The sequence below is a fragment of the Thermobia domestica genome, chromosome 6, assembly GCF_964235325.1.
Source record: "Thermobia domestica chromosome 6, izTheDome1.hap1.1, whole genome shotgun sequence".
In the NCBI taxonomy this organism is placed as follows: Eukaryota; Metazoa; Arthropoda; class Insecta; order Zygentoma; family Lepismatidae; genus Thermobia; species Thermobia domestica.
Genome location: NC_137459.1, coordinates 64,345,029 through 64,371,567, shown reverse-complemented (window position 1 = coordinate 64,371,567; position 26,539 = coordinate 64,345,029). Strand labels below are relative to the sequence as shown.

General features: G+C 35.1%; 1 protein-coding gene across 1 annotated transcript in view; it reads left to right on the top strand.

The window, feature by feature from the left end:
* LOC145688041 (dynamin-binding protein-like) overlaps window positions 1-26,539 on the top strand; it is a 108,874-nt gene that overhangs the window by 38,441 nt on the left and 43,894 nt on the right. The window contains exons 6-12 of the mRNA XM_081761739.1: window positions 4,883-6,453; window positions 8,617-8,859; window positions 10,567-10,622; window positions 13,761-13,884; window positions 14,181-14,277; window positions 20,549-20,717; window positions 24,905-25,075. Coding sequence (XP_081617865.1) covers window positions 4,883-6,453; window positions 8,617-8,859; window positions 10,567-10,622; window positions 13,761-13,884; window positions 14,181-14,277; window positions 20,549-20,717; window positions 24,905-25,075 — 2,431 coding nt within the window. The remainder of the gene's footprint in view (window positions 1-4,882; window positions 6,454-8,616; window positions 8,860-10,566; window positions 10,623-13,760; window positions 13,885-14,180; window positions 14,278-20,548; window positions 20,718-24,904; window positions 25,076-26,539) is intronic.

Here is a 26,539-nt window from a genome sequence, read left to right as displayed (position 1 = left end):
TATGTATGTATAGTTCACTTTTTTTTCAGCTTAGAGAAACATATATTGAACGACCCACGTAGCAGAACTTGTTAATTTTAGAGCGGGCATTATGGTCTACTTAATTACAGTACTTCTGTTTGGCACCTGAATGAAAACAAACGGGTAAAGGATATTAATTATACTAGCCTTGCTTAGTCCATTTCCCATGATCGTCATTCAACCATTCAGACCCCATACTTCCTTATCCACAAAATCAAAGTCAGTGATTAATATGTGTGCATTAGGAAATAGTTTAAACCATCTAATTACGAAATAGTTAAATGTAGCATAATTACTATTATAATGGAAAATCTTTATAAAGTAATAGTATTTTTCTTGTGTTAACTTCATATTCTGTTCTTGTACTTGCGAAATTACTAGTTTGTTTCTGTTTTATATATATATATATATATATATATATATATATATAATTGTTGTTGTAGTTTATTATATTTGATTGTATAATTTGTCTAGTTTATTGTTTTTGTAAAAGAAATAATTAATGGAAGACATTTTTCACTTCTTGTTAAATATTGTCCCAATTTCTTGAAGAAGACCCTCAAGTTTCTGTGATAAGGTGTTGGAATTGTCATTGTTAGTATTATTTGATTCATAAGATTTATATATATATATATATATTTGGAGCGTAATTATATGCTGAATAATTTCAATGCCTATAGTTACCTGTTGACATCTTCGTTCGGGCCACAGTGCCTATAAAGAGTCTAAACAAAGTTACTAGATTTTACATATTTTTAATTTTCCACTTTCTTCCAAAGATTTATAACTTTTGTCAAAAGCATTGAACTTCCAAATCTACCCAAACACTGAAATTTACTAATTAAATTTCCTGAGAATTGCACTGTGTAAACTTATAAAAACTGTTGTTCCTAAGAAACTAAGTTACGTAATGAATCAGAGTTGACTATCACTTTATCTGCTGAATTCTCAGCTTCACTTTATAACGACACTATAGAAAAGCGTCGTCAACCTGGTCCGTCTTTTAAAATATAAGTTACGAAGCGATAATTACTTTCCTTTATGCAAGAATCAACTCAGATATTTTAAAGATCATTAGTCTCACCTTTATTGCTTGATATGTCTTAAATATTCTCTTTTTAAAACCGTGAAATACATAAATTCACTTGACTAGATCAACACATAACATGTACATAGTCACAACTATCCCATAATAATCTCTTACATATATTAAAAACATTCTTCTTTTCTGTTAATTTAAAATGAACATTCTACTAAGTATATTACATATTTATGAGCACTTTTTGCCCATGGTACAGGTAAATATTATACAAACTAAAGTATTTCGTTATAGAAAATGTCGCCCGATAAAGGGACTGAATATAAAAGTCATGAGCAGGCTTGGCTTTTATATTCAAGAACCACTGGTCTGATTACATTAATGTCCGTACATTACATATGTTCTTTATATTTTGATCACACCTCGTATATATCTCCATTACATTTTGGTTAACCCTCATATATATAAAATATTATTTATTATCATTCACATAAATACATTTACAATAAATCTTTGATTTCATTAATATTTCTCTTTTATTACATTATTATTTATTCTTTATCATTAAAAACATCGTCGCTTATAAATATAATTAACGAGGGTGAACTACAAATTATGAAGATTAATAGTTTCGATCATCATTACAAACGGTGATATGACAAAATAATATTTGTTCTTTTCGGGCGCATTGTATAACAAATAAGTTAGATGTTGCAATTTTAATGTATACATAGTAGCACTAAGATGTCATAAATAAAGAAGAATTTCACTCAAGGTAGTCATTGAATAATTGATTTTATAGAATGGATCTTATTCTTAACATAATCTTTGATAATTAAACACAAATCAATCTAATATAAATAATCTTTGCCTTTAACTAATTATAAATTGAATTATGATTCTTCACATTAATAAGAGAGAATAAAAATTAAACATAACCTACGTTTGAATAATCAAATAGAAGTAAAGAAATTTATTTTACAGAAACAAAAGACACCCTTTTGTTATTATATAAACACATTTTTCATTATTATTATTATTTTTCATTCTTATTTATTTGAGCATTTTAAATACTTATAACAATCGTTTTCATTATTAATATTAACACAAACTTTAAAACGAAAATTCACAAGAATCTATAACCAACATGGGTTTAACCTAATTTCGTTAACGGTAATCATGTTACATTCGCACTGGCATATGAATCTAATAAAGTGCACTGTACCGCACAATCGTGATTATGTTCTACATTAGGTTGTACATGTCTTTCATCGTGATTTGAATTTTGATATGAAGTACCATCTCGTGAACAATGATTATGTCTATACATAGGATTGGTAGCATCTCTAGGATTTCGACATGTATTTCTATTATTTTTGTGTCTACTTCGGTTGATTAGGTTAGGCGGATTCCCTACATAACCTTGTCTATTTTGTTCATTTTGAGTGCTAGAATATACTCGTCTTAGGTTCGGTTCAGTATTATTCACACTTCGGATATTCAAATTCCGAACAGGGACCAAATGATCTGAATTATTCTTATTTTTACCCATTCCTGATTGTGTTAGATTTATAGCATGGTATTGAGTTTCGTAGCATTGTACAAGCATTAATAAATGACTGAAACTCATGCACTGTGTGGAAAATAAGATCTGCTGTAATTTAAATGGAAGCAAATTGCGAATCGATGCAATTATTCTTGATTCCGATTGCAAGGGATTAACAACCTTTAATTCGTTATAGACATTTACAACAAACTCTACAATTGATTTGTGCAATCGAGGATTGAAATGTTGATTTCTAAGGGTGGCATCTCTGTTTGCCAGCAAAAAGTCATTTTCGTAATTCGCGATCAATGCCGCTTTAAATTCCTCATATGTACTAATGTGATCACGTATTGCCTTAAACCATAAGGAACAAGGTGGGAGTAATACATGGGGTATTAATTTCATGTATTGTGATCGGTCGATAGACATTATATTGCATTCGTCTTGGAATTTCTCTAAGAAAGAACTAGCATTTTCATTGCACTTACCACTAAATTTACTCATGGCTTTGATTTCGCTCATCTTGACACTTAACTTTACCTTTCTTTTCTCACTCCTTGTTCTTGTGATGTGATTGTTCCGGTCCGTGGCGTGTTGTGTCATGATACCATCCATATTTCGTTCATCAGTGATCTTCGGACAATTTTCCTCTAATATAATATCCTCCTCAGATTCTGGCGAAGGCGTATTTATATCCGGTGATTGGGGAAACTCGAAGCGATCACTGCTCAGATTATTGCGATAAATGTTGTCTCTAGCCTGTAACGTTTTAATTTCTTCCTGCATAGTAGCCAACTGGATCTTTTGCTGTTTAACGGAAGATTCTATTAACGTTAAATCCTTTTTTACAGCGCAGATTTCATGATTTTGATGATCGTGCTTTTCTTGACACTCATCGGCTATCCCTTTTAACTTCTCTTCAAACTGCGAGGATATATCGTTCATCACCTGGACGATTGTTTGTTTCGTATCGTCTGATTTCAGTTCTATCCGTTCTATCCGTCTGCTTAATTCTTCATACTGCTTGCTAGCTTCGTTGAATTTCAGTTCTATCTTCTGTTCCATGGTCTGGTTAGATTCGTTTAACTTCTGTTCCATGGTCTTGTTAGCTTCGTAGAACTTCTGTTCCATGGTCTTGCTAGCTTCATAGAACTTCTGTTCCATGGTTTGGTTAGATTCGTCTAACTTCTGTTCCATGGTCTTGTTAGCTTCATAGAACTTCTGTTCCATGTTTGTGTTAGATTCATTGAGCTTCTGTTCCATGGTTTGTTTTATCTCGGTCGTCATTTGCATAATTTGTCGCTGCACAGCTAACAAGAGTCGATCCTCAGATGACAAACTTGGTGTTGCACTAATTTCACCTTGATTACTAGCGTTTGATTCTTGCTGCACCCTTTCGCTATCCATTTTTCTTATGATGATCTTACCGCTTCGTAATACGGTTAAGTTCGTATTCATAAATGGTAATATCAAAGTAAATTCAGCCCTACTTTCCTTCTTCGGGAACTGAATTTTCAAAAGTCCCGGGTTTGGTAAACCAAATTTTTATAACGACACTATAGAAAAGCGTCGTCAACCTGGTCCGTCTTTTAAAATATAAGTTACGAAGCGATAATTACTTTCCTTTATGCAAGAATCAACTCAGATATTTTAAAGATCATTAGTCTCACCTTTATTGCTTGATATGTCTTAAATATTCTCTTTTTAAAACCGTGAAATACATAAATTCACTTGACTAGATCAACACATAACATGTACATAGTCACAACTATCCCATAATAATCTCTTACATATATTAAAAACATTCTTCTTTTCTGTTAATTTAAAATGAACATTCTACTAAGTATATTACATATTTATGAGCACTTTTTGCCCATGGTACAGGTAAATATTATACAAACTAAAGTATTTCGTTATAACTTTCGAAGTGAAATTGTCTCCAATAGTATAACTCTATATTTTTTAAAATTCATTTACCAATTTAGAAGAATAGAAAGCAGACAAGTATTTAGCTATCACTGCACACTTCACGTACAAAACTCAACTATGACAAGTAGTAGCAATATGAAATTAAACCACCTCTCTTTTCTCTCTTCTGTGGTGAATACAAGAAAAATTTGCTATATTGGCTTTGTAAAGGTCCAGCGTGTAATTACTTTTTGTTCTCTTCGCGTGAAAACAGATTTGCTACTCTTAAATGATTTTATGTGGACTGTTTGTCATATTTGTAAATAGAAATCATTCATTTTTTTTTTTTTTTTTTTTTTTTTTTATAGGGGATATTGTCAAGAGAGAAGCGGTATTTTTCCATCTGCCTATGTTACAGTCATTGAAGGTAGTACAGAAGAAACTGCAGCCTTGGATATAGGAACTGGATTTAGTCCACCTTTGACCACACCTAGTACGGAGACATCAGTGTGCTCGCCATATAACTTGGATCCTTTATTTGATGACACAAAATACCCCGTGTCCTCTAGTCAGTCAACTCGAAGTGGTCAGTCGTTGATTACATTCTCGCCGGAAGAGGAGAAGAAATCTACGTCAAATTACAAAATATCAGATGATCTGTCTTTCTTAGATGACGACTATTTCAAACAAAATCTCCCAACCATGTTTTCCGGTAATGATAACAATATTACTAGTTACAATAATCAGAATTATTCCTACGTGAAACAACAAGATGATTTACTTCAAACATCTGATGACATTGGTGTTACTCCATATGGTATCACATTATATCCATTTTATGCTCAGTTCGCGAATGAGCTGAGTTTTCATGAAGGTGTTATTGTGAATCTTATTCGCCATATTGATAAAGACTGGATTGAAGGTGAAATTGATGGTAGAAAAGGAATTTTCCCAGCAAGCTATGTAAATGTTGTTGTAGACTGTGGGGGCCAAGTGAGAAGTAAAGATGAATTAGACATTAATTTCTCTTGTGATATTGATAGTTTATCAAGTGCTGTGATAGATAACAGATCTGAAAATTTAGTGCCAAATTCTTTTGCGAAAGTTCTTTACAATTTTGATGCTCAAATGAACGGTGATTTAAGTGTGAAGGAAGGAGAAGTAGTGCGAATCGTAAGAAATGCCAATAAAGACTGGTGTGAAATCACCAATCGACTAGGTCAAACTGGTCTTTGTCCTCGAAATTATTTAACCGGCCTGTCACTAGAGAGTGAATTAAATAATAATGTTGGCGATCGTAGATCGTTGGCTACAGATGCTTTGATACTCCAACAAGGTGTGGATAACACATATACAAATATTACAGCAGCACGATCGGGCATTTCTTCCGAGTCAGACAATACAAAAATGTTAAAGAATGATATCAATTTTAGTGTCAGTTCTATTGAACAAAGTAAAAAACGATTTGAAGCTAGTGATTTTAGAGTCATTCAAAATTCTTCAAAGCAAGAGGAGGACAAGAGTTTGGATAATTTAATTTCCAAAAATTTAGATAATCTTGATTTGGGTCTGTATAGCAAAGTGTCGAAGGTGACTAAGCAAGCGGTGAGGACAGACTCGTGTTTCGAATCGAGTAACAGTGTTTCTCATTCTCCATCTACACCCTCGAAACAGTTTACAGGTTCAGAAAGTACTAAGAATGTGTCAACTGTTGTAAGGACGGAAAATAAATCTGTGAAACCATATAGTAGGCCATCGCCACCCAGTTCTCCTCCCCCTCCTCCTCCAGAAGATTGGGATGAAGAAAGTGACGAAAATGATGAAACTGTTACATTGCGCCATCCGGTGGAACTTGAAAACACATGCAATGAATGTGGAGATGATACTGACGTTCAAAACAGATATAGCAATATCCCTGCGTATGATACAACATATGATGGTAAGTAATCCTTTACTCATTACTTCCATGCCAAGAATTTCGCATACGAACATACAATACACTTTTTATCGTCTTAACATTATTTCATCATTGCCTTTGAACTTGTAGGTTTCTTTGCACCGATCTCTTGCTAATTTGTTTATCTTGTTGTAAGAGTTAATTGTTGTTAGTTGCGCAGATTATAGTTGCCATATTCTTCCTATCTTTTTATTTCTGCTATTCATTGAATCACGTCGTTAGTACACCATGTCTTCAACAAAGAACAAAAGATTGTAACTACATCTTTATAAGTATCTCTAATTATGTCTTTCTCCATTTCCCTAACTTTCTTTTTTCCTCCAGATAATTTTCTGTAGTCTTTGTATAGCTGCCCTGTACGGTTCACTTTATAAGTCCTTTTCTCGGCTCTGTATTTGGAAACTCAGAAGCAAAAACTTTCTAAAAGCTTGAAATTATCGTTTCCGAATATGATTGGTAAATATTATGTAATTGTATTGAAAACAAAACTCTGGCATTTCCTACTATAGATGAGCCATGGTGACCTTCACATAGCTATTAATATACTTTTATTTTATTATTATTATTATTATTATTATTATTATTATTATTATTATTATTATTATTATTATTATTATTATTATTATTATTATTATTATTATTATTTGTAAATTATTAAAGAATTTAAATGTATCTAGAATTGAGTGGTAGACCGAATAATATTTTTTTCTTACATGTAACATGTTTATACTAAAGATATCACATTTTTCGATACTCTAATCCTTATAGGAATAGCCATCATCATCATTGGTATTCTGCCATTATTGGTAGGGCAATTGCAGCAACTGAGAAGCTTCTATGCTACACAGTCTTCCGCTAACCTCTTCGTCTTCACGTACGATTTTTCTGTTTTGATATCGTACATTTATTGTAGTCTCCTTCGCCCCCTCCCTCTCTTTCGTGCCACCATACCCTCTAAAACGTCCTTCATGATACACCAGCTTCTCTTCCTCTTCGTAATAATATTTAAAATTGTTTTTCCCCCACCATTTCTAACACCCTTTCCTTTTTTTCAGCTCGACAAAGCATTTTATAAGTCTTTTTCGCAACTCTTTATTCAAGGACCTACAAAATAGTATTTTCTTTCTCCTAAAGGCTTCTTTCGCCATTCCTATCCTTGCTTTTATTTCACGCTCACATTTCATATCATTACTAATAATACTACCCAAGTATCGAAAACTAGTCACTCTTCTATTTTCTCCCCTCCTGCTTCTGTATTTGACACCGACCCCTTCGTTCCAATCACCATGGATTTGTCTTCCTAACATTTATTTTCATCTCTATTCTTCACAGTCCTTCCCCAAGTTCTCTAACATCTTATTGATTTTCTCTTAAGATTCTGCAACAAGCGCCATTTCATCTGCAAACCCTATAGACCTGATCATTTATTATTATTATTAAATAGGAATATTAGTATTTATTTATTTACTTATTGATAGTTTTCCAAATACATGTAATATTACACTGGAAACCATAACAATGCAAACATGGAAGAACGTTGTCTGGGCCTATATCTGTAAAGGTAGCATCTCAGAATTTGCCTGATGGAATTGGTGTAAATTTGGGAAAACCTCACACAGGATGAGTTGAGTTGATTTTAGTTTAGCATCCCTTTCAGCAGCGAGGCTATATGAGACGTGGACCTACTGATTAATGTGGAATCCGAACGACATGAGCTCCCGCCGGGAATCGAACCCGGGTCTCCCACGCCAAAGACGCGTACGCTAACCACTTAGCCACGAAGGAGCTCTCACACACGATGTTTGATCTCAAGCCTTCTGACTATGAACCCAGAACGCTAACCGCATGGTACAGACGTCTAATTTGCTTAAAATATTACGTTGTCAAACTGCATCGTGAACTGTTAGTCGGCAATACCTTAACAATTTTATGAATTTCCCCTGATAAAGTTAGTGTTTCTGTCGTTGGTGTAAGAGATCCGGAATCGATTCTCAGTAGTTCCATGTGGTTCGGATCCTACGTTTCACATAGCATCAATACTTAAAAGGAACGCTAAAACCAAGAAAGCAACATTTAGTGTTTGTACTTGTAATGCTGTTCACTACTTTGAATTGTGCATGAACTGATAATTATTCTTTTCTTTAGCCGATATTGTTTCTGCAGAAGAGGTAAAGAGACCGTTGTACCCACGAAGATCGGCTCCACCTGTTCCTAAACCACCTATCGTTTTGTCTACAAATCAGAACCAACGCTCAACGAATAGACAGGCTTTTCACAGGCAGGGCTCAGATAGAGTTCCTCATCGACCAGCTCCTCCGGTGCCTGTACCTGGTCAAACGCCTGTCAGACGAAATTTTAAAATTTTTCGACAGGAATCTGCTCCTGCAAGTAAGTATTTCCTTACTCATTAACGTAATTAATTCTTAGGAATTTAGCATTTTTTTTCAGATTGTCGGTATAGATTACTATTATGGGTAATAACTCTCAAACTTAGTTACTTTCATTTTTATAATATAGCTAGATTACTTTTTTAAGTTTTTTTTTAATCAGCATTTTTTGCTTGGCCGATTTTAATTTCATCCAATAGGGGTCATTCTTAAACTTCAAAGAGGACCAACGGAATCAAATATTTTCTTTAAAAAAAGCAATAAAAGAAAAAACTTGAACGAAAGTGAAAAATGTGAAGTGAAATTTTTAGTTTAACGTCCCACGTTTCTGCCCTTTATTCTAAAGGAGATGGGTGATTAATGTGAAGGTGACTGACTGATTGTAAAATAATTGGGGGAGATGAGAATAGGGGAAGAAATGAGTGAACTTCGAGAAAACCTACGGATCGAATGTTGTTTACCACAAATTGACATTGGTCTGGGATGGAACCAAGAACTTTTCGCACCAGAGGTGAGTAGTCTACCATTGATCCATCGTGCCTTTCTTATTCTTGAATGATTTCAACAAGCATGGGGATGATTGAGAAGCCTCAAAGAAAGAATACGTCGTATATCATCAAAATTGAATAATTTTTACGATAATTACGATGCAAAGTAGTATTACCACATTGTGTGTATATAATTATTTAATGAAGTTCCAGATACAAGATAAAAAAAGCCCTATTTACGCTAGAATGAACACTGGGAAAGGTAGCGGAAGTCAACCGTGGCCTATGTTTAAAGGTACGATTCTGACATTCCGACATTTGTCTGGTAGAACTGAGGAAAAACTCTAGAAAACACTCAGTCAGGATGGCCGGCCTCTCGATTGCAAAGCAAGAACGCAATCCCAAACCCAGAAACTCACAAGTTAGAATTGGATTTACTCCCCTTTATCCTTGATCGATTCCAACCCAAACAATGGGGATGACTGGGAAGCCTCTAAGAAAATATACTTCGTATTGCATCAACATTGAATATTATTTTACGAAAAAATTTGTTCCCTAGTTTAGTAGCGATAGCTCGTACTTTCGGTGCAGGAGGTCCCAGGTTCGATTCCCGGTGGGAGAGCATCAAACGCAGAACGGTGGGTCAAATTCTACTGGAAACTATGGGCCTTGTCTGGAGACCACTAAGGCAATAGAACAAGGTTAGGGTGGCCACATCATTTGACGTGTGGTTGAAAAAAAGTAAATGGAAACTGGAAATTAAGATTAGATATAATACAAATAGAAGAACTAAGTAGTTACAGCTTCATTACAGATATTTTTTTACATACTTCAAATAATATACCGCCAGTATAAATATCTCTGACTTGTCAGAAATGACAAAAGGATCGGACTTTCGAAATGGAAGCTTTTGCAGAATAAACTGTATCTTGATATTTTAAAACGGAATTTTGTACAAGGAAAACATTTTCCCGTTGTAAATGTGGCCATAAACGTAAGAAAGCTCATAAAAAGGATAATGTAAACGTGCTGCAAGTAAGTATTTGACTTACCATTCTGGCGTATTAACTGGTTCAGATAATGAGTGATATTGTTTCTCAGTCACAGAGTTTATATGATATAATTGCTTTGTGTATTGTGAAATTGTTTTTAGATTAGATAAGATATAATAACGAAATCATAAAAATATTTTTATTATTTTTTTTTATCTCATTTTACAGATCTTCACAGAACTGAACATTCAAGGAAGACCGTTATGAATGTAGGTCAAGAGGAGGTAAGTCATTCATCTTCACAAATGATAAAATAAAATTCATTGAAACAATTATTTCCTGTGATATCGCTGTATTTACTCAGCTGAGTGTTTGTATTATAGTCTTCAATTTCCTTCTTTTTTAACTACGTGATTAGCGTTATTTGTCTAAAATAAAATTATTTCATGCACAGTGGCTCAGTGATAGATGCTTATATGTAGTGCACGTGACTCAGGCTCTGTCGCAAGTCTTTGGATTTGCAGTGGACAGCATTATATCCATAGATTCTCCCATTTTCTTTCACTTCAACATAATTCTAATTAACTTTGTTTTAAGAAGCTCTAAGGTTTAACGTCACAGAGACAAAAAGTTCTGTGCAATTGGAACTCTGTAGTAATCCAATCCATTCTTGATTGTTATTACCCACCTCTCTAAGACCTGCATTATATTATTTTAGCACCTTCCTCTTGGTCTCCCTAAAGGTCTCTGTCCTCTAGACATCATCATCATCATCATCATTATTATTATTATTATTATTATTATTATTATTAATAATAATAATAATAATAATAATAATAATATTAATATTAAGTATTCTACTTATTGGCAGATCCTGGGACTAATGAGTTCTTTTTTTTTCTTTCTTTTAGAAATGTTTCTTCCACGTTTCTCGATCTTCAACTTTCTCTCTTAAGATGCCTCATCCCGGCGAAATTAAAATACCACTAATTTTACAGTAATTATGTCATATCTTCAAATAGATAAAAGATAATCGAAATGTGGAACAAGAGCGCCCTAGACAATATCATTTTACATGAGATACCGTTATCACGACTCACTTATCTGCTTTCGATTTCGAGCCATTTTGAAAATCGTCATTTATTTTCGCGTTTCTAAACGGCTAAAAACGGAAAGCCACTAGGTGACTTGTGATAACGGTACCTCAATCAAAATAATATTTTCTAGTGCGCTCTTGTTCCACATTTCAATTATCTTTTATCTATTTGAAGATATCACATAATTACTGTAAAATTAGCGGTATTTTAATTTCGCCGGGATTGAGGCCTCTTAACTCCCAATATTTTCTTCTGTATTTCTAATAGTTGTGTTCTTCTTCCTACTCCTCGAATACTTTCCATCTTTCCCTCTATAGTGTTATGAAGAAGACAGTTTCTTCACAAGATATGTCCAGTCCAATTTGCCTTCCTACGAAATACTGGCTAAAAATGTCCTCTTCCTTTTACCCTTTTTAAAATATTTTCGTTTGTTACTCTCTCTGTCCATTTTATCTTGCCCAACTTCCTCCAAAACCACATTTCGAAGTTTTCTGAATATTTCTTCAATAACTTCCGTAATGTCCAAGGTTCTGAACCATACCGTACAGTCCAATACTTCATATACACCACTTGACCAACTTTCTTAAGCCTGCTAGTTTGTTGAATGCTTCTTTGGCTATGGCAATTTTAGCACCATATACTTTCCTGAAAACTTTGTTTTGTTAAACCCTTGACTCCATTTCTTACTTTCGAGCGACGATAGAAGAGAGGAAAGTATAATGACCGTAAAAAAAAAAAAAAAAAAAAAATCAAATTCGAGATATCAATGGATTTACACGTTTCGTGACCCCTACACACCGAAAATCTGATCTTTCGATATCTTGTCTGTCTATTCGTCGTGGTGTACAGTCGCCTGGAAATCGTACCGTTCAATGTATCGTAATTTTAAGTTTAAATTTCTTGCGTCATTCCCCAGACCTACTTTTTAATTTTGTTCCTATCCCAGAAAATAAGGATAGTTTCCTGAAGGATGATTTTTTTTTTTTTTTTTAAAAAAAAGTTATTTTTCTCGAATTCGTCTCAGCCACATTTTATTCCTATTGCGTAAATAAATGTTTCATTAACAAGCCTTACAATATGGTGTAAATCATTTTTCATTATAAAGACTCAGAAGAAGTAGTTTACTAGAGGGAGGGAGTTTTTCTCTTACGAATTTCTCAATGTCGACTTACACAATTTTGCTCATATCTCACAAATAAATGTTCCATTAAGAAAATTATCATGTGGCACAAATTATTTTCCATTAAGAAAATCACAAGTGGTAATGTGCTAGTTGGGTGAGTTTTCTCTGAGACAAAAACGCCTGTGATGATTCAATTCAATAAGTAAAAGCAAAGAAGTGCAGTGTAGTTGCCGGTTTCCTTTATTAGGATAACGTAAGTGGGACTTATAATGCTGTAATGTTAGTACGTCCGTCCGTTATTCCCCACCATAACTTAAACGGAAGCCATTTTAATTTTTTTTTCATAGTGGATTACTAGAGCGATTACTCCGGCCAAGTTTGTTAATGGAGTCTATCCGTTAACATCTTAACGGATAAGGGAAACGTACATCCATCCGTTAGTTCACACGATAATTCATGAAGAAAACACATTTTTGAATTCTGTTTCTTTTTAATTCATAGCCTAGACTGATCTAGATTATCTCGACTGAGTTTGTTAATGGAGTCAATCCGTTAAAAGTTTAACGGGTAACGGTGACTTGAAGACATCCGTTACTCCACACGATAACTCGTGAATGAAAGCTTTTTTTTTTTAGTAGATAGCTAGAGCATTATCTCGGTCCAGTTTGTCCATGACGTCAATCAGTCAATTCGATTTACTTTTTAACATGTTGTGGCGACTTGTTTCAATTCGTTAGTCCACACGGTAACTGTTGAACGAAAGTGAAATTTTCAATATTGTTTTTTTGCAGTAGACAGCTGCAGCGATTATCACAACCGAATTCGCTAATCAAGTGAATCCGTTAACATTTTCACGAATAACGGTCTATCCATACCCCAATTTCTGCTATTGAAAGAAAAGTAGTAGAAGTTACACATCTCACCGTTAAATGACATAAAACATTCGCCAACAGTTGACATGTACCGTACGAAATTAAAAATTCTAGTGCGTGATTTTTTTACAGTCTGCTAGAATTTATTATGTTGGCGACCAACCTTCACATTCATACAGTACAAAGCAAAATTATGTTTTCGTAAGTTCTGAAGTGTCGTCTCTTTACTAATATACCATTATTCGCATGTACTCAGTATTTATTTCCTCTTTAACTATAAGTACATAATTGTAAGATATTAAACTGACGGTTTATTTTCTCTTTTCTCAGGATGATAACGAAGAACAGAAAAAACAAACAGGGGATAATGAAAGGAGTGTTGACCACAGATGCAACTTGAATACGCTTAGTGAGGATACTTCCTTGGAGGAAGCGAGTGACCAGAGTGAAGAAGGTATATTTCTGTTATTTGATAACGACAGTATAGATAAGGATATATTCAGAAATCATTTTGTCAACAACAAGCTTTATCTCTCGTGTATTAATAGTAAAATTGGTTACATTTTAAAGGCGAAATATTAAATTGAGCAATTGTGTAGTATTGCCGCCGAGGCTTAAAGCGCAAGACGGATTGATTACATAGGTTTGTGTAGTCAAGTTAGTTCTTTTAAAGTTGCCTACATGAAGAAAATATGTTTTCGCCTGTATTGAAGCTTCAGTTTGACAACTGTTATTTCTCGCAATGCTTAGGTGCCATGGCTAATGTCAACGAAATAGATAGCTCCGTTCAGCTTCGCCGCAAGAGAGACGTTGTTGATTCTGACCAGGTCAAAGAAGACGAGAGAAGGTAGGCACTAGATTTAAAGTTAAATAATATTTTTATGGCGAAGTTTTTTTTTAAGGAAAAAGTTCTTGTTTTTTATGTGATTTTCAGCATGTGAACCTAGTATATATAGGGTGTAAGAAAAATTTGTCTCGTTATTTTGGAAAAAGATTCCTCATATCAAAATAAGAAAAGTTCATATGGACCTGCTGTCGGAAGTGCATAGTCTCGTAGTTATGGGGTGCCGAAAATGGAAACGTGAAGCAAGTGAACATTTAAAAGTTCATAGTTCCACTACTACGGGACGTATCGTAGTCGAGTCAAGACATAACTGAGGAACTGGTATGTGAACTATCCAAATATCCATGTTTAAGAATGCTCTAGTACTTGCACACCAATTTTTAGAGAGGTAGGTGGAGAGTGATCAAGTACTCCTAAACGGCCTCTCTAAAAATGATTGTGCAAGTACCGGAGGTTCTGAAAGATGGATAGTTTGCGTACTAGTTCCACAGTTATATCTTGACCCGACTACGATCTGTTCTCAAAATATTGTGAGAAATTTTTGTAACTCCCTATATATATAGCAAGTATATATATGTGGCAGCTATGACTGAACGTGAATGTCTTGTATGGCCGATTTCTCTTTTGGAAAAAAAAAAAAAAAAAAAAAAAAAGTGGCTGTTATGGCCAGTTGAGTGTGTGTCCAGTGGCTTTTGTGACCGATGTTGTGGCCGCGGTGGCTCAGTGGTAGAGCATTCACCTCTGGTGCATGGGGTCCCGGGTTCAAAACCTGCTCCTGCGAAGTGAACTTTGTGGTGGACAAACACCGTGTGCGTGGGTTTCCTCGGAGTTCTCCCGTTTCCTCCCACTTTCTTCATTCCACCATTTCATTCATCTCTCATCATCACCGTCTCCTTTAGCCTAACCGGCATAACCGTGGGACATAAAACTCAAAAATTTCATTTCAATATTTGTTGACCGATGTTATGATTTGGCTTGTGTATCATGTGACTCCGTAGAGCTGTTCTCATAAAAACTACAGTTTTGTGACATTCGATACTGGAGCTTGCCGCTTTCTCTACAAGACATTATTAGAAATCCGAAATTACATTTGACAGATAATTAAAATTTTGTTACCCTATAAATCCTATTGTTCGAGGAACAAGAAGAACAATAGGTTCTATTTTAAACAGACGTTTTTCAGTAAGAGAACATGTGTGTTTATACAAGCTGTTTATAACAACTAAATGGAATTAGGATCTGCAGTATGGAATATTATTACTACAACTTTGACACGCACACAACTGATTTTTTGCAAAAGTGTTTTATTAGATTATTATGTTTTAAAGTACAGGTTAACTATTACTCTTATAGTTGTGAATATTTGGAATATTTATTTGGGTTTAGAAAGCCTTACTAACAATAGATTTTTTTTTTCTAAAGTTTCTGTACGAAATATATTGGATAAGATATTAGTAGTGATGACTGCTTGCATAACATTCACTTGAAAGTCCCAAATCACAATATATGAAATTCTATCCTCTACACTGGAAATATGAAATTTTAATATATAAATTTACTTAAACTACTAAACAAGTATAATTTTATGAGATTTGATGCTCTTAAGTAATAACTACAGCAACATTCTGCTAAATGTAATGTAATGTAGTTTTATCTTTGTTTTCTGTTCATTTTTAGCCAGATTTAATGTAGATAGCCTGGCTATTTTAACAGTTTACTCTTTTGCTTACTTGACTTTCAAATTCATTATATGGAATATAAGATTTCTGTTTTTCCTTTTACATTTTGATGCTATTGTGTCAGCCTACACAATAAATCTTGAACGATGGCTTGCATCCGTCTGTTAGCTGAGACAATAACTCTTGAACGATGGCTTACATCCGTCTGTTAGCCCACACAATAACCAAGGTTCCCACTCGTCCTGGAAATTCTGGAAAACCTGGAAATGTCCTTGAATTGATTTTGTCCTGGAAGCATCCTGGAAAGTCCTTGAAATTTACAGAAATACTGAATGTCAGATTTTTCATAATGTTTTAGTGCTGAATAATAATTTGTCATGATTCTGCTTGTGTGGGTGGTTGATGGGCTTTCTTTCTCCCAACAAAGTGGTTGGCTGGGAGAACTCTTCTTTCATCCACTAGTCTCTCAACCAATTCTTGGATTCTGTCTTCACTAGCACTATCCTCCAGAAACTGTGCTTTGTACCAGTATCACTCCTCCATAATCAGTCTATTTTCACAACAGTACTTACTCTTCAGTAAAATTCCATATGAATGCTATTTGTGACAAGGTCATATCTAAATAAAACTCAATTCCATGCTATGCCAAAGAAATTTTAAGTTTTCCTAAGTTGTTTAAATTAGGATGCCATTAAAAGGTAGTAAATTTTCTAATATTTATTTGTATGTTGGACCCTGAGAGGCTGGATTGTTTTTACACAAAACTGTTGGATGGTTCGGAAGAATTTAAAGATTTGTTGTTAATCGTAAAGAAGCTTCTGGTTTTGCCTCATGGACAGGCTGCTGTCGAGCGAGACTACAGCATAAAGATCTGCTTGTTGAAAATATGAAGGAGAAATCATTGGTCGGTTTGAGATTGGTGTATGATGACATTTCCCATAAAGACCTTACTTCAATCAACACCATGAAAGAAATGCTGCATCATGCCTTGCGCTATTTGGTAGAGCTGGAGAACATAAGGATTGTTGGAAGATAAAGTTAAGTGCAGAGCAAGAGGAAAGAGATAAGTGAAAATGTACAGCTGCTGCAGAGAAAGAAAAGGAAGCAGAGCAGAAGTCTTGCTTTACTTTATTGACAAATTCAAAAGCTGTCCGTGGAGCAGCTTCGCTAAAGAAGAAAGAGATTATGTCTATAGATGAGAAAATCACACAGGTCAATACTCAGTTGAAAACCTTGTAATATAATTTCTTTTTTCCCCTAATTATATCTGTCACACTGTCACACAATGAAGATACCATGTACGTACGAAAAATAGATCGTTGTTGTTTGTAAATTTGTTCGGTGCACATTTAAAATGTCATGTGAAAAGAATGAAAATACATGTGCTGGATGTGGGTGGATCGGGTGGCTATATAGGGGGAGTTGGGAGACCACCAAAAAGAAAGAAAAAAAAAGCACATTACGCTCCGCTTTGTGTATTTAATCATTGTGTATTAATACTGTACTTGCATAAGCTACTATACTTTTCATTTCACTGTTGTGAGTTTTGAACCTACAGTTGCAATCCTGTTATACCTTCCTATATCGAAGTCCTGGAAAATTGGTGATTTGTCCTGGAAACGTCCTGGATTTTTTTTTGGGGGGGGGGAGGAAGAGTGGGAACCCTGAATAATTCTTGAACGATGGCTTACATCTATCTGTTAGCCCACGCAATAACTCTTGAACGATGGCTTACATCCGTCGGTTAGCCCACACAATAACTCTTGAACGATGGCTTACATCTGTCTGTTAGCCCACGCAGTAACTCTTGAACGATAGCTTACATCTGTCTGTTAGCCCACGCAATAACTCTTGAATGAAAGCGAATTTTTAAATTATAGTTTTTGCAATAGATAGATAGAGCAATTATCTCAGCCGAGTTTGTTAATGGAGTAAATGCATTAATATCGTAACTGGTAACTTGTAGTACGTGATCCTTTATACTGTCTATCAAAGTTTATGTTTTATATTATATATGGCAACATTTTTAAGCTTTTAATTATTTTTCATTCTTTCTCGTACTGTTCAGATGTGACTCCATTTAGAAGATACTCTTACTCTCCAGAAATGTCTGATGAGAACCATTCTATCCAAGAGGTATTACTTTTATTAGTGTCTCTCGGTTACGCTGTGTTGGCTAGAGGAAATCAGTAATATGTACATTTGATTGAAGCAAGCGTAACTGAGCTTCTACTACTCGATCGGCACTTGTGTGTCTGTCCATGTATTCCGCCATAGCCCTCGGATTAAAAACTTGTTTCATTTTAATGAATCTAACTTAACTGGTGTGTGCTTTCTTTGAACTCGCAGAAGTAATCCTATGCTATCGAGTTGCATGAAGACTAAAGGGGATAAGATGAGGTAAAATTACTCCAATTTTGTAATTTTGAACATACTCATGCAAGAAAATTTTCCAATAATAAACCACGTGAAACTTATTCGAGTATGATAAAGCATAGTTTATAGTTTCTTTAGAGCAGTTTCATCATTCTAATACCTGGGGCTAAAATCTACCAAGAAGGAAAGGAAAATACGTTCCACTACAATTTTCGTTTAAAAAAACTGTTTTTGGTGTAACATGTCGGTTTTTCTTCTTCTTCTTCCCAGTCATATCCTCTGCATGAAGTTAAAATTAACAAAGGTAGTTTACTCTCCTCCGAGTTTTACAATAACAGTTCTAAAATTCATTTAGTTTTGATACAATGTTATATATATATATATATATATATATATATATATATTTTATTACTCTTTTTCCATAATCCACAGTGCTTGGAATTAAATATAGTCAAGAATGAGCAATGAATTTATTCTCATAATATAGGAAGGATTACTCCACTCCGAATTAAAAGAAAAAATATAATCCACGATATATTTCGTAAAACTATTACATTTTCATGCAATATGAAGCATATTTTTGATGCTTCACAATCATTCCCACTATTTAGATTTAAAATCAATCCTGAACGAGAGAGTAAACTTACTTTCCCCAGAAATCATGTAAAAGAAATTGTTACATGATTTCTTCTTATGTAACTGATGACAAATATATGATAACGTTAATAGTACTCTATTTTGATATAATGTATTTATTGAGGTTTTCATATAATCCCCACTGCTTGAAGTTAGTCAAATATGAAGAATCAATTAACCCTTTCTCCATGATTTAAAAGACAAGTTCTATGGTAATTTCGGTAAAAGAATTATTTTGGTATTTTTTTTATTATTATTATTATTATTTTGAATCGCCTAAATTCCGTGCGAATTGAAAGGGGCCAATAATGAGGGAGTGCATTCTCTTCGATTTTATATGACATTGGCAAACTTCCAGTAAAATTTATTAAAATTGCTCAGATTTTTGTAGAGCATAGTGATTTTTTTTTTTTTTTTTTTTTTTTTTTTTTTTTTTTTTTTTTTTAAAGACTTGTTGCCAAAGACTTGTTGTCATATGATCCACTTGTAGTTTCCGGCCAATGATACAGTTTTCCTAGATGACAGTACGCGAATTCACACTGCCAGAGCTGTTGAGGCTTGATTTCATAAACATCAGGGTAAACTACACCACCTCATACGGTCCGTCCGTCCGACCTTAACAGTATTGAGCATCTGTAGTCAGTTTTGGACCTAGACTCCGGAGCGTATATTCTCCACCCTGCCTGACGGAACTTAGAGCTGTTCTGCAGGCTTACGGTGGGTTCACACCTTATTAATCAGGTAAGTTGCATTTCTGTAAGGTGTTTTCATTATCACATTATTTTCCTATTATTTCTGAGTTTTCGAACTTTGAGTGAAAGGTCTTTATCTAATTGTTTCTTCGAGACGTTATAATTTTGTTGTTGGTATTTTTAAAGAACTTACGAAGCACATCCAGCATGACAACCTGGGAATTGGTTGGGGAAAAGTATACAATACGAAAAATAATAAAGCAAACAGAAAGTTTCGTCTTTCTCATCTCAATCTCAGTGCACATATTCATTAAGTATCTCAAAATCCGTAATATCTTACTACATTAGAAACACCGAATCGCAATTACTCTATCACAAATACGTCGGTATTGTACCGAAGAGAAGCTTAATATCAACTATTATTTCTCTTTGTGAACCCTCGTTGTTTTGAAAGTTTGGCAAAAGAGAACTGATGTCCCCGAAATCGACGCTGCTTGTCGTTCTGCTCTAGAAAAAGCCTTGTCTGCCGTCTGAAAATATCAAACATCATGTATTCCGGAGGGGCTTGTTGCAGTATAATCAACCGAAAGGCCAAGGTGCGCCTATATTTCCGAAGCTGAACTCTTAACTAACGTCTTTTGTGTTTGTAAGGAACATACACTGTCATTTAGCTTTATCCCCGGAGACTTTAGAAGCTGGTGCCAAATCAAATCTATATAATGATGATTCTTTCTTCAGCTTCACCATCTGTCCATTATGCTGTTGGACACCAGAGTATTAGCCTAAATTTTTTAAAACTGTTAAGTTTTATTAAATGTTTAATTCCCTATATACATATATTTAGGTTCTGTTTATGCATTATTGACTTCGTTATCGTTTTTATTTTTAAAGGAAAAAGGACCAGGAACAAAGACAGAACGTGATATCGGAGTTGGCGATGACAGAAAAAGAATATGTGAGGGACCTAAAGATTACGTATGAAACGTTTAATTTATACGATCCCAGACATCTCGAATCAAGAGGGATTGATGTAAAGACACTGTTTGGAAATATTCTGGAGGTAAAGTTGTTTGACTCAAAACATAAACTCTAATTGTAAGATAACTTCTTGGGTTGCATAATGTTCCAAAATGGCGCCAGATGACTTTCTTAAGAGTATTTTAGAATTAACAAAAATAAATAAATAAAACATGATCTAACAAAATTTGTGTGCGGTAAATGTAAAAGTGGTCTTTTTAAATGCTATATAACAAACGTCGGGAGGTGATTCCTGTCACCGAGACAAGTGAAAAAGATCCTATGAACATGTAGCATATTGGGCATATTGGCAGAGTTAGCGAGTGCCGAAAGCGTGGGAACAGTTAAGTTGGAAGCGGTAGGTATCAGCGTGCAAAGAAACACAAACTTACGTTCGTCGTGCATATCACATGAGGTTTTTAGTCTTCGGCATGGACAGCAATGGCAACACCGGATCATAGATTGTCGAACCCGTTCAAAGATATCTAGGTCATGGCGAACAGTTGCACAGCGTTATGAGTGTACTATTTCAAGTCGTTGACATTGTTGACAAGAGTAGCATACATCACACTTTTAATGTATCTCCACAGATGAAGATTCAGTGGATTCTTGTGCAGAGACTAGGTTAGCCAATGTACTGGACCACACGCCCGATCAAACAACTTGGAAAGTTGTTCAAGCACCGGCGGGCATTCACACCGAAATGCGAGAGAGCCACATCATGCACTACAAGGGGCTGTGGTGGCTCAGTGGTAGAACGTTCACCTCTGGTGCATTGGGTCCTTGGTTCAATCCCAGCTCGCGCCAAGTGAACTTTGTAGTGGACAAACAGTGTGTGCGTGGGTTTTCTCGGTGTTTTCTCGTTTCCTCCACTTTCTTCATTCCATTATTTCCTTCATTTCTCATCATCACCTTTTCCTTTAGCCTAGCCGGCAGAAGCGCGGGACGTAAAGCTTAAAGATTTCATTTTCATTTCATGCATCTACCACATGTGGCGAATCGCTAGGGAAACCTTTTTCAGTAATTTGGGCAGTAAATCCTACAGGAAGGTCAAATACTGTGCTCCGTTCAGTCTTCGGGGTAGCATGTATGGGCCGATCAGTTGATCATAGACAAATCCACACCATACATTGAGTCTAAATTGTTGTCGATGATGAATGACAACCGTACCAAGGGGGTGTACATCTCCCACATGTTGTGTGTTATGCGTATTGACTACACCATCCCTTCCAAACGTGGCCTCGTCAGTTAATAGTACTGATGCTTGAAGCAGCATGGTAGTAGTGGTCTGTTGAATGAACCTCGCACTGGTAGAATGCTTCACGTGGTTGGAAATCCGCTTCTGTCAGTCCTTGTACCCTTAGCAGGTGCTATGGGTACAGGGCATTTTCATTTAACGCACGCCGCACAGTCATGTGACCAACATGCATTTTACGGCAAAATTCCCTCGTACTCATATCTTGCTCATTGTCCACAACTTCTAACACACATTCATCCATAAGAGGTGTTCCTACACGACGGAGTTGACCAGCATCCACATGGGCAGGTGTTACGGTCCCTATTTCACACATGCGCCAATAATTTGCTGTAAACATCCTGTATAATGGTTCACGTCTCTTAGGAAAACTCTCCTGGTAAAGTCGTACTGCTTCACGCCCATTGTCTTCCCACGAACGTACATGAATAGTATGACGGCTTGTTCGTGGTTTGAATGACGCACCGTGGTTTAGTCGAGTACTGCCACTTGTTCTATTCAACAATTGTAGCATTCTTCTACTGTAGCGTCTTGAACACAAGCGCTACCTGTATGTGTGAACCGAGCAACTACGTTTTGAACAGCAGCGCCACCTCTCCACTTTTATAGACCGCCATCTCAAAGTTTATTGTTTTTTCATATCTATCGCTTCTGTCAGATCTACTTACTTACCCGCTCTTTTGACCTTTGCTAACTTTGCCAATATGCCCAATATGGCATAGAACATGATTTCAGCTTATCTCGGTGTCAAGAATCATTTCCCGACACTTGTTACATTAAGAAAGTTACACTATATAGATATATATATATAAGTAATATTGCTCTGTTTTTTTTTTTATTATTATTATTATTATTTATTTATTTATTTTTGTAATACTTAGACATAGTTTTGTGGATGATGATAAATCTTACGGTTTAATAAGTAGTGATAAATTTTGTTAGAATTGTGTATTTAGTATATGTGATTATTTTTCACTGTTTTCTGGTAATTAAATCATATATATGAATTACTTACCTGAAAATAGTGAAAACATAATCAGACACACTTTAAAAGTACGCCTATGTATCTATTTGTAACTTTGAACATCATCAGTCATCGTTCGTAAACTGTTCAACCGTCAGGTGATGGTGTCTGTTTGATATATATGTAAGGCGTATATATATATATATATATATATATATGTCTTAAATTATGAAGATTTTTTTATCAGTATGCATAGTGTAAATAATGAAAATTAAAAATATTAATTTAAGCAGAAAACTTGAAATTATGTTTCTATAACCAGAACACACAATTTTATAAAGGGATCATTATAAGTGGCAGAAATAAACAGTTACAGTACGAGAATAAGTTCCCCTTTACTCAGTATGTCATTTGATCCTTAGACATGAAATACCGTTTTTGATAGTATGAAAATAACCAGCGATAGCTTTTATCGGATATTTAGAATGTATTCAAAATAGCATCCTTGTGCTTCAATTACCTTCTGCTATCGTTTTTCCGATGCCTTCATTCCATTGTAGAAATAGTACGTGGATTTAGAAGCAATGAAATCATTAAAGATATTTTTTTTTTCCCCACATTCCTTTTCTTTGAAGTATCTATTTCGAAAAGACTCTATAAAACGGCGGAAAAAATGGAAATTAGTAGAAGAAATGCCCCGGGAAATCTGCCATTTTTTGGACAGTCAATTGTGTTAAATGAGGTCTTTCATTGCCATACAAAAATGAAAAAGGAGACAGTGATGATGAGGCTGAATGAAATGGTGGAATGAAGAAAGTGGGAGGAAACGGGAGAACTCCGAGAAAACCCACGCATACGGTGTTTGTCCACCACAAAGCCCACTTGGCGCGAGCTGGGATCGAACCAGGGACCCCATGCACCAGAGGTGAACGCTATACCACTTCATTGTCATACAATAGGATAGGATCATGTCTTTATCCTATCATGTTTTGGCCGCCTGCTTGAAGAAACAAAAAATTGAAACACCGTGACTCGTCCACTAGACTGTCAGCATGTTTTCTTCGTATGAAGTGCAGGTTTTGGATATCGTTTAGGAGCTTCTTTAACATCAATCCATAGTGACTATCTTTTACGATTATCCCATAGCACCCATTTTTCATCACAGGTAACAATTCGATGTAGAAAAGGCTCTCTTTAATTTCCTAAATTAAGGGAACTGCAGAGTTGCAAGTGAACATTTTTGAGCATCTCTCAGTCATGGAATACGCACATATCAAGCATTTTTACTTTACGTAAAGCACCGAATTTGCGAGACACTTGAAGGTTCTCTTCAATTTGTGGATTGGTTTTGTTGAGGATCTTGTTGGATGGTTGCTTCCAAATCTTCAGGATTAAGCGCAGATGCAAGCCTTCCACGGGGTTCACTTTCAAGATCCATATTTTTACCCATAAGTTTGGCAAACCAGAATCCAATGGCGTGCACACTGAGTTCTCACTGCATTTACTATTATGCCCTAATCTCTTCCTATAACGTAATGATGCGTAGATCCTCCTTCACGGCTTTTTTTACACCTAGAAACAAACAAAAATACATTTCAGGATTTAAGATTAAAGCATCAAATATTATAGAATGAACATTATTTCAAATATTACACAAAGTTTTGTTTCAATCAGAATAGAATTAGTAATTTTAAATTGGCCATTTTTTAACTACTCAAAAATAAATAAATAAATAAAATAAAAATATACCATGTGACGACCCGATACATCGTTTCACTAAGGAATAATGTGCTATATCGCAGAAGTGTTAATTTTTTGTGCCAAACGCGTACTGTGTCCTGTTACAGTACAAATCAATTATACAGATCACTTGCTAAAGGTAGATAGTGTTAAGTCAGAGAAAGTTATATTCATCCTTGTATGTACACAAAAGGATTAATGCTAATGTTTGTAAGTGTGAAGGAAATGTATATGTGTGGTAACAGTAATGTATCTGCATATTATTTGATAGGTAATGCAACTAGCAGAGACACTTTTAGATAAAATTCAGCTGGCAATGAAAGGGAAGGAGGATGAAAATCAATTTATTGGTCCGTGCTTTTTAGAATTAGCTGATGAAATGAAAACAGTATATGGAAGATACTGTATGAATCATGAAAATGCACTTGCTCTCTTGGAAAAGGTATGTTATTCTGTTATGTTTAATGTCTATTATTATTGTTTTTGTAATGGGTTATGAAATCAATTCTAGCAAAAACTGTTAGTATTTTGCAAGATTATAGTGGAAGATTGGTACTAATTTGAATTTTGTTAGTGACTGTAGTCAATACACAAAGTTATGTTCTTTGATATGTTAACAAGAGATACCTTGCAAACATGTTATACATACACAGTGTCTCAAAATTTCCATTATCATTACAATCAATAACAGCTCTCAACCTAAGTGACACAGAGCATCTCGGTGCGCTACAAAATCTGTTAAAACTCTCGGTAAGTTTTCTTGTTCGCAGTAATGAATCTCAACATGTCCTCCCTTTGGTTGTCCGCAGGATATCCTGGTAATAATTCACCTCTGCTTATAAACATGAAGATGTAGCCTCTTCTGCAGAACAATATGGACGGTTCTTTACGGTGCATGTAATTCCCACGAAACACGATGAATTAAGTTTTGAGACCTACGTTGAGTACAAGTTGAAAATCGTCAATAGTTCCTTACGATATATCTGGTTACCCACTCCTTGCAGGGTCGCTTGCACTATCAGTCGTCCTAAAGTTCACAACCAATCTCACATTACATACATACTGACGGCGAAAGTTCCTTTGCACGGTAACTGGTGACACAGTCTCTATATACTACAACATGCACACTGGGTCTCTTCCTGTGGTGTCAGTTTCGTTTGTTTAGTCTAGAAACCAAACAATGTTAGAAGTTCCATGAAGGCATTACGAGAGATGTTGAAAATGGTCACCATTTACTGCTTCACTTATGTGCACCCGTCTGATCATGTTTCTGAATACGCTGTGAAGCATTTGCACGCAAAATGTTCTACACAATTCGTTGGATATTGGTCTGCAGTTCTTCCCATGTATGCGGATAGGTTGTATAAGGTGCTAACTTCAGATAACCCCATTTAAAAAAGGAATAAAACCTGGTGGTATGAGATTGGCCACAGTGGCTTGGAAATTATCATTCTGGTAATACCTTGCCTCAATTTTCACCGCCTATTACCTTCCAACGAAAGAAAAAGAAAGAGTAAATATTTGTACTATGGATTGCGCGACTTTTTGATCACTGTATATACAAAGTAAACTTAATGAGATAGGAACATTTTGCAAGTTGAATAGTAACTAGATGTTTGGGACATGTGGTGTATTTTATAACAAAATACTTTGGTTTGAGTAATATTTACCTGTACCTTGGGCAGAAAGTACTCATACATGTGCACTATACTTAGTAGAATGTTCATTTCATATTAACAAAAGAAGAATGTTTTTAATATATGTAAGTGATTATTATGGGATAGTTGTTGATATGGACATGTTTTATGGTTACCTAGTCAGTGAGTTTGTGTACTTAACAGTTTTAAGAAAAGGATATTATAAGTTATATCAAATAATAAACCAGTTTAGCACCGTTTATAGACGT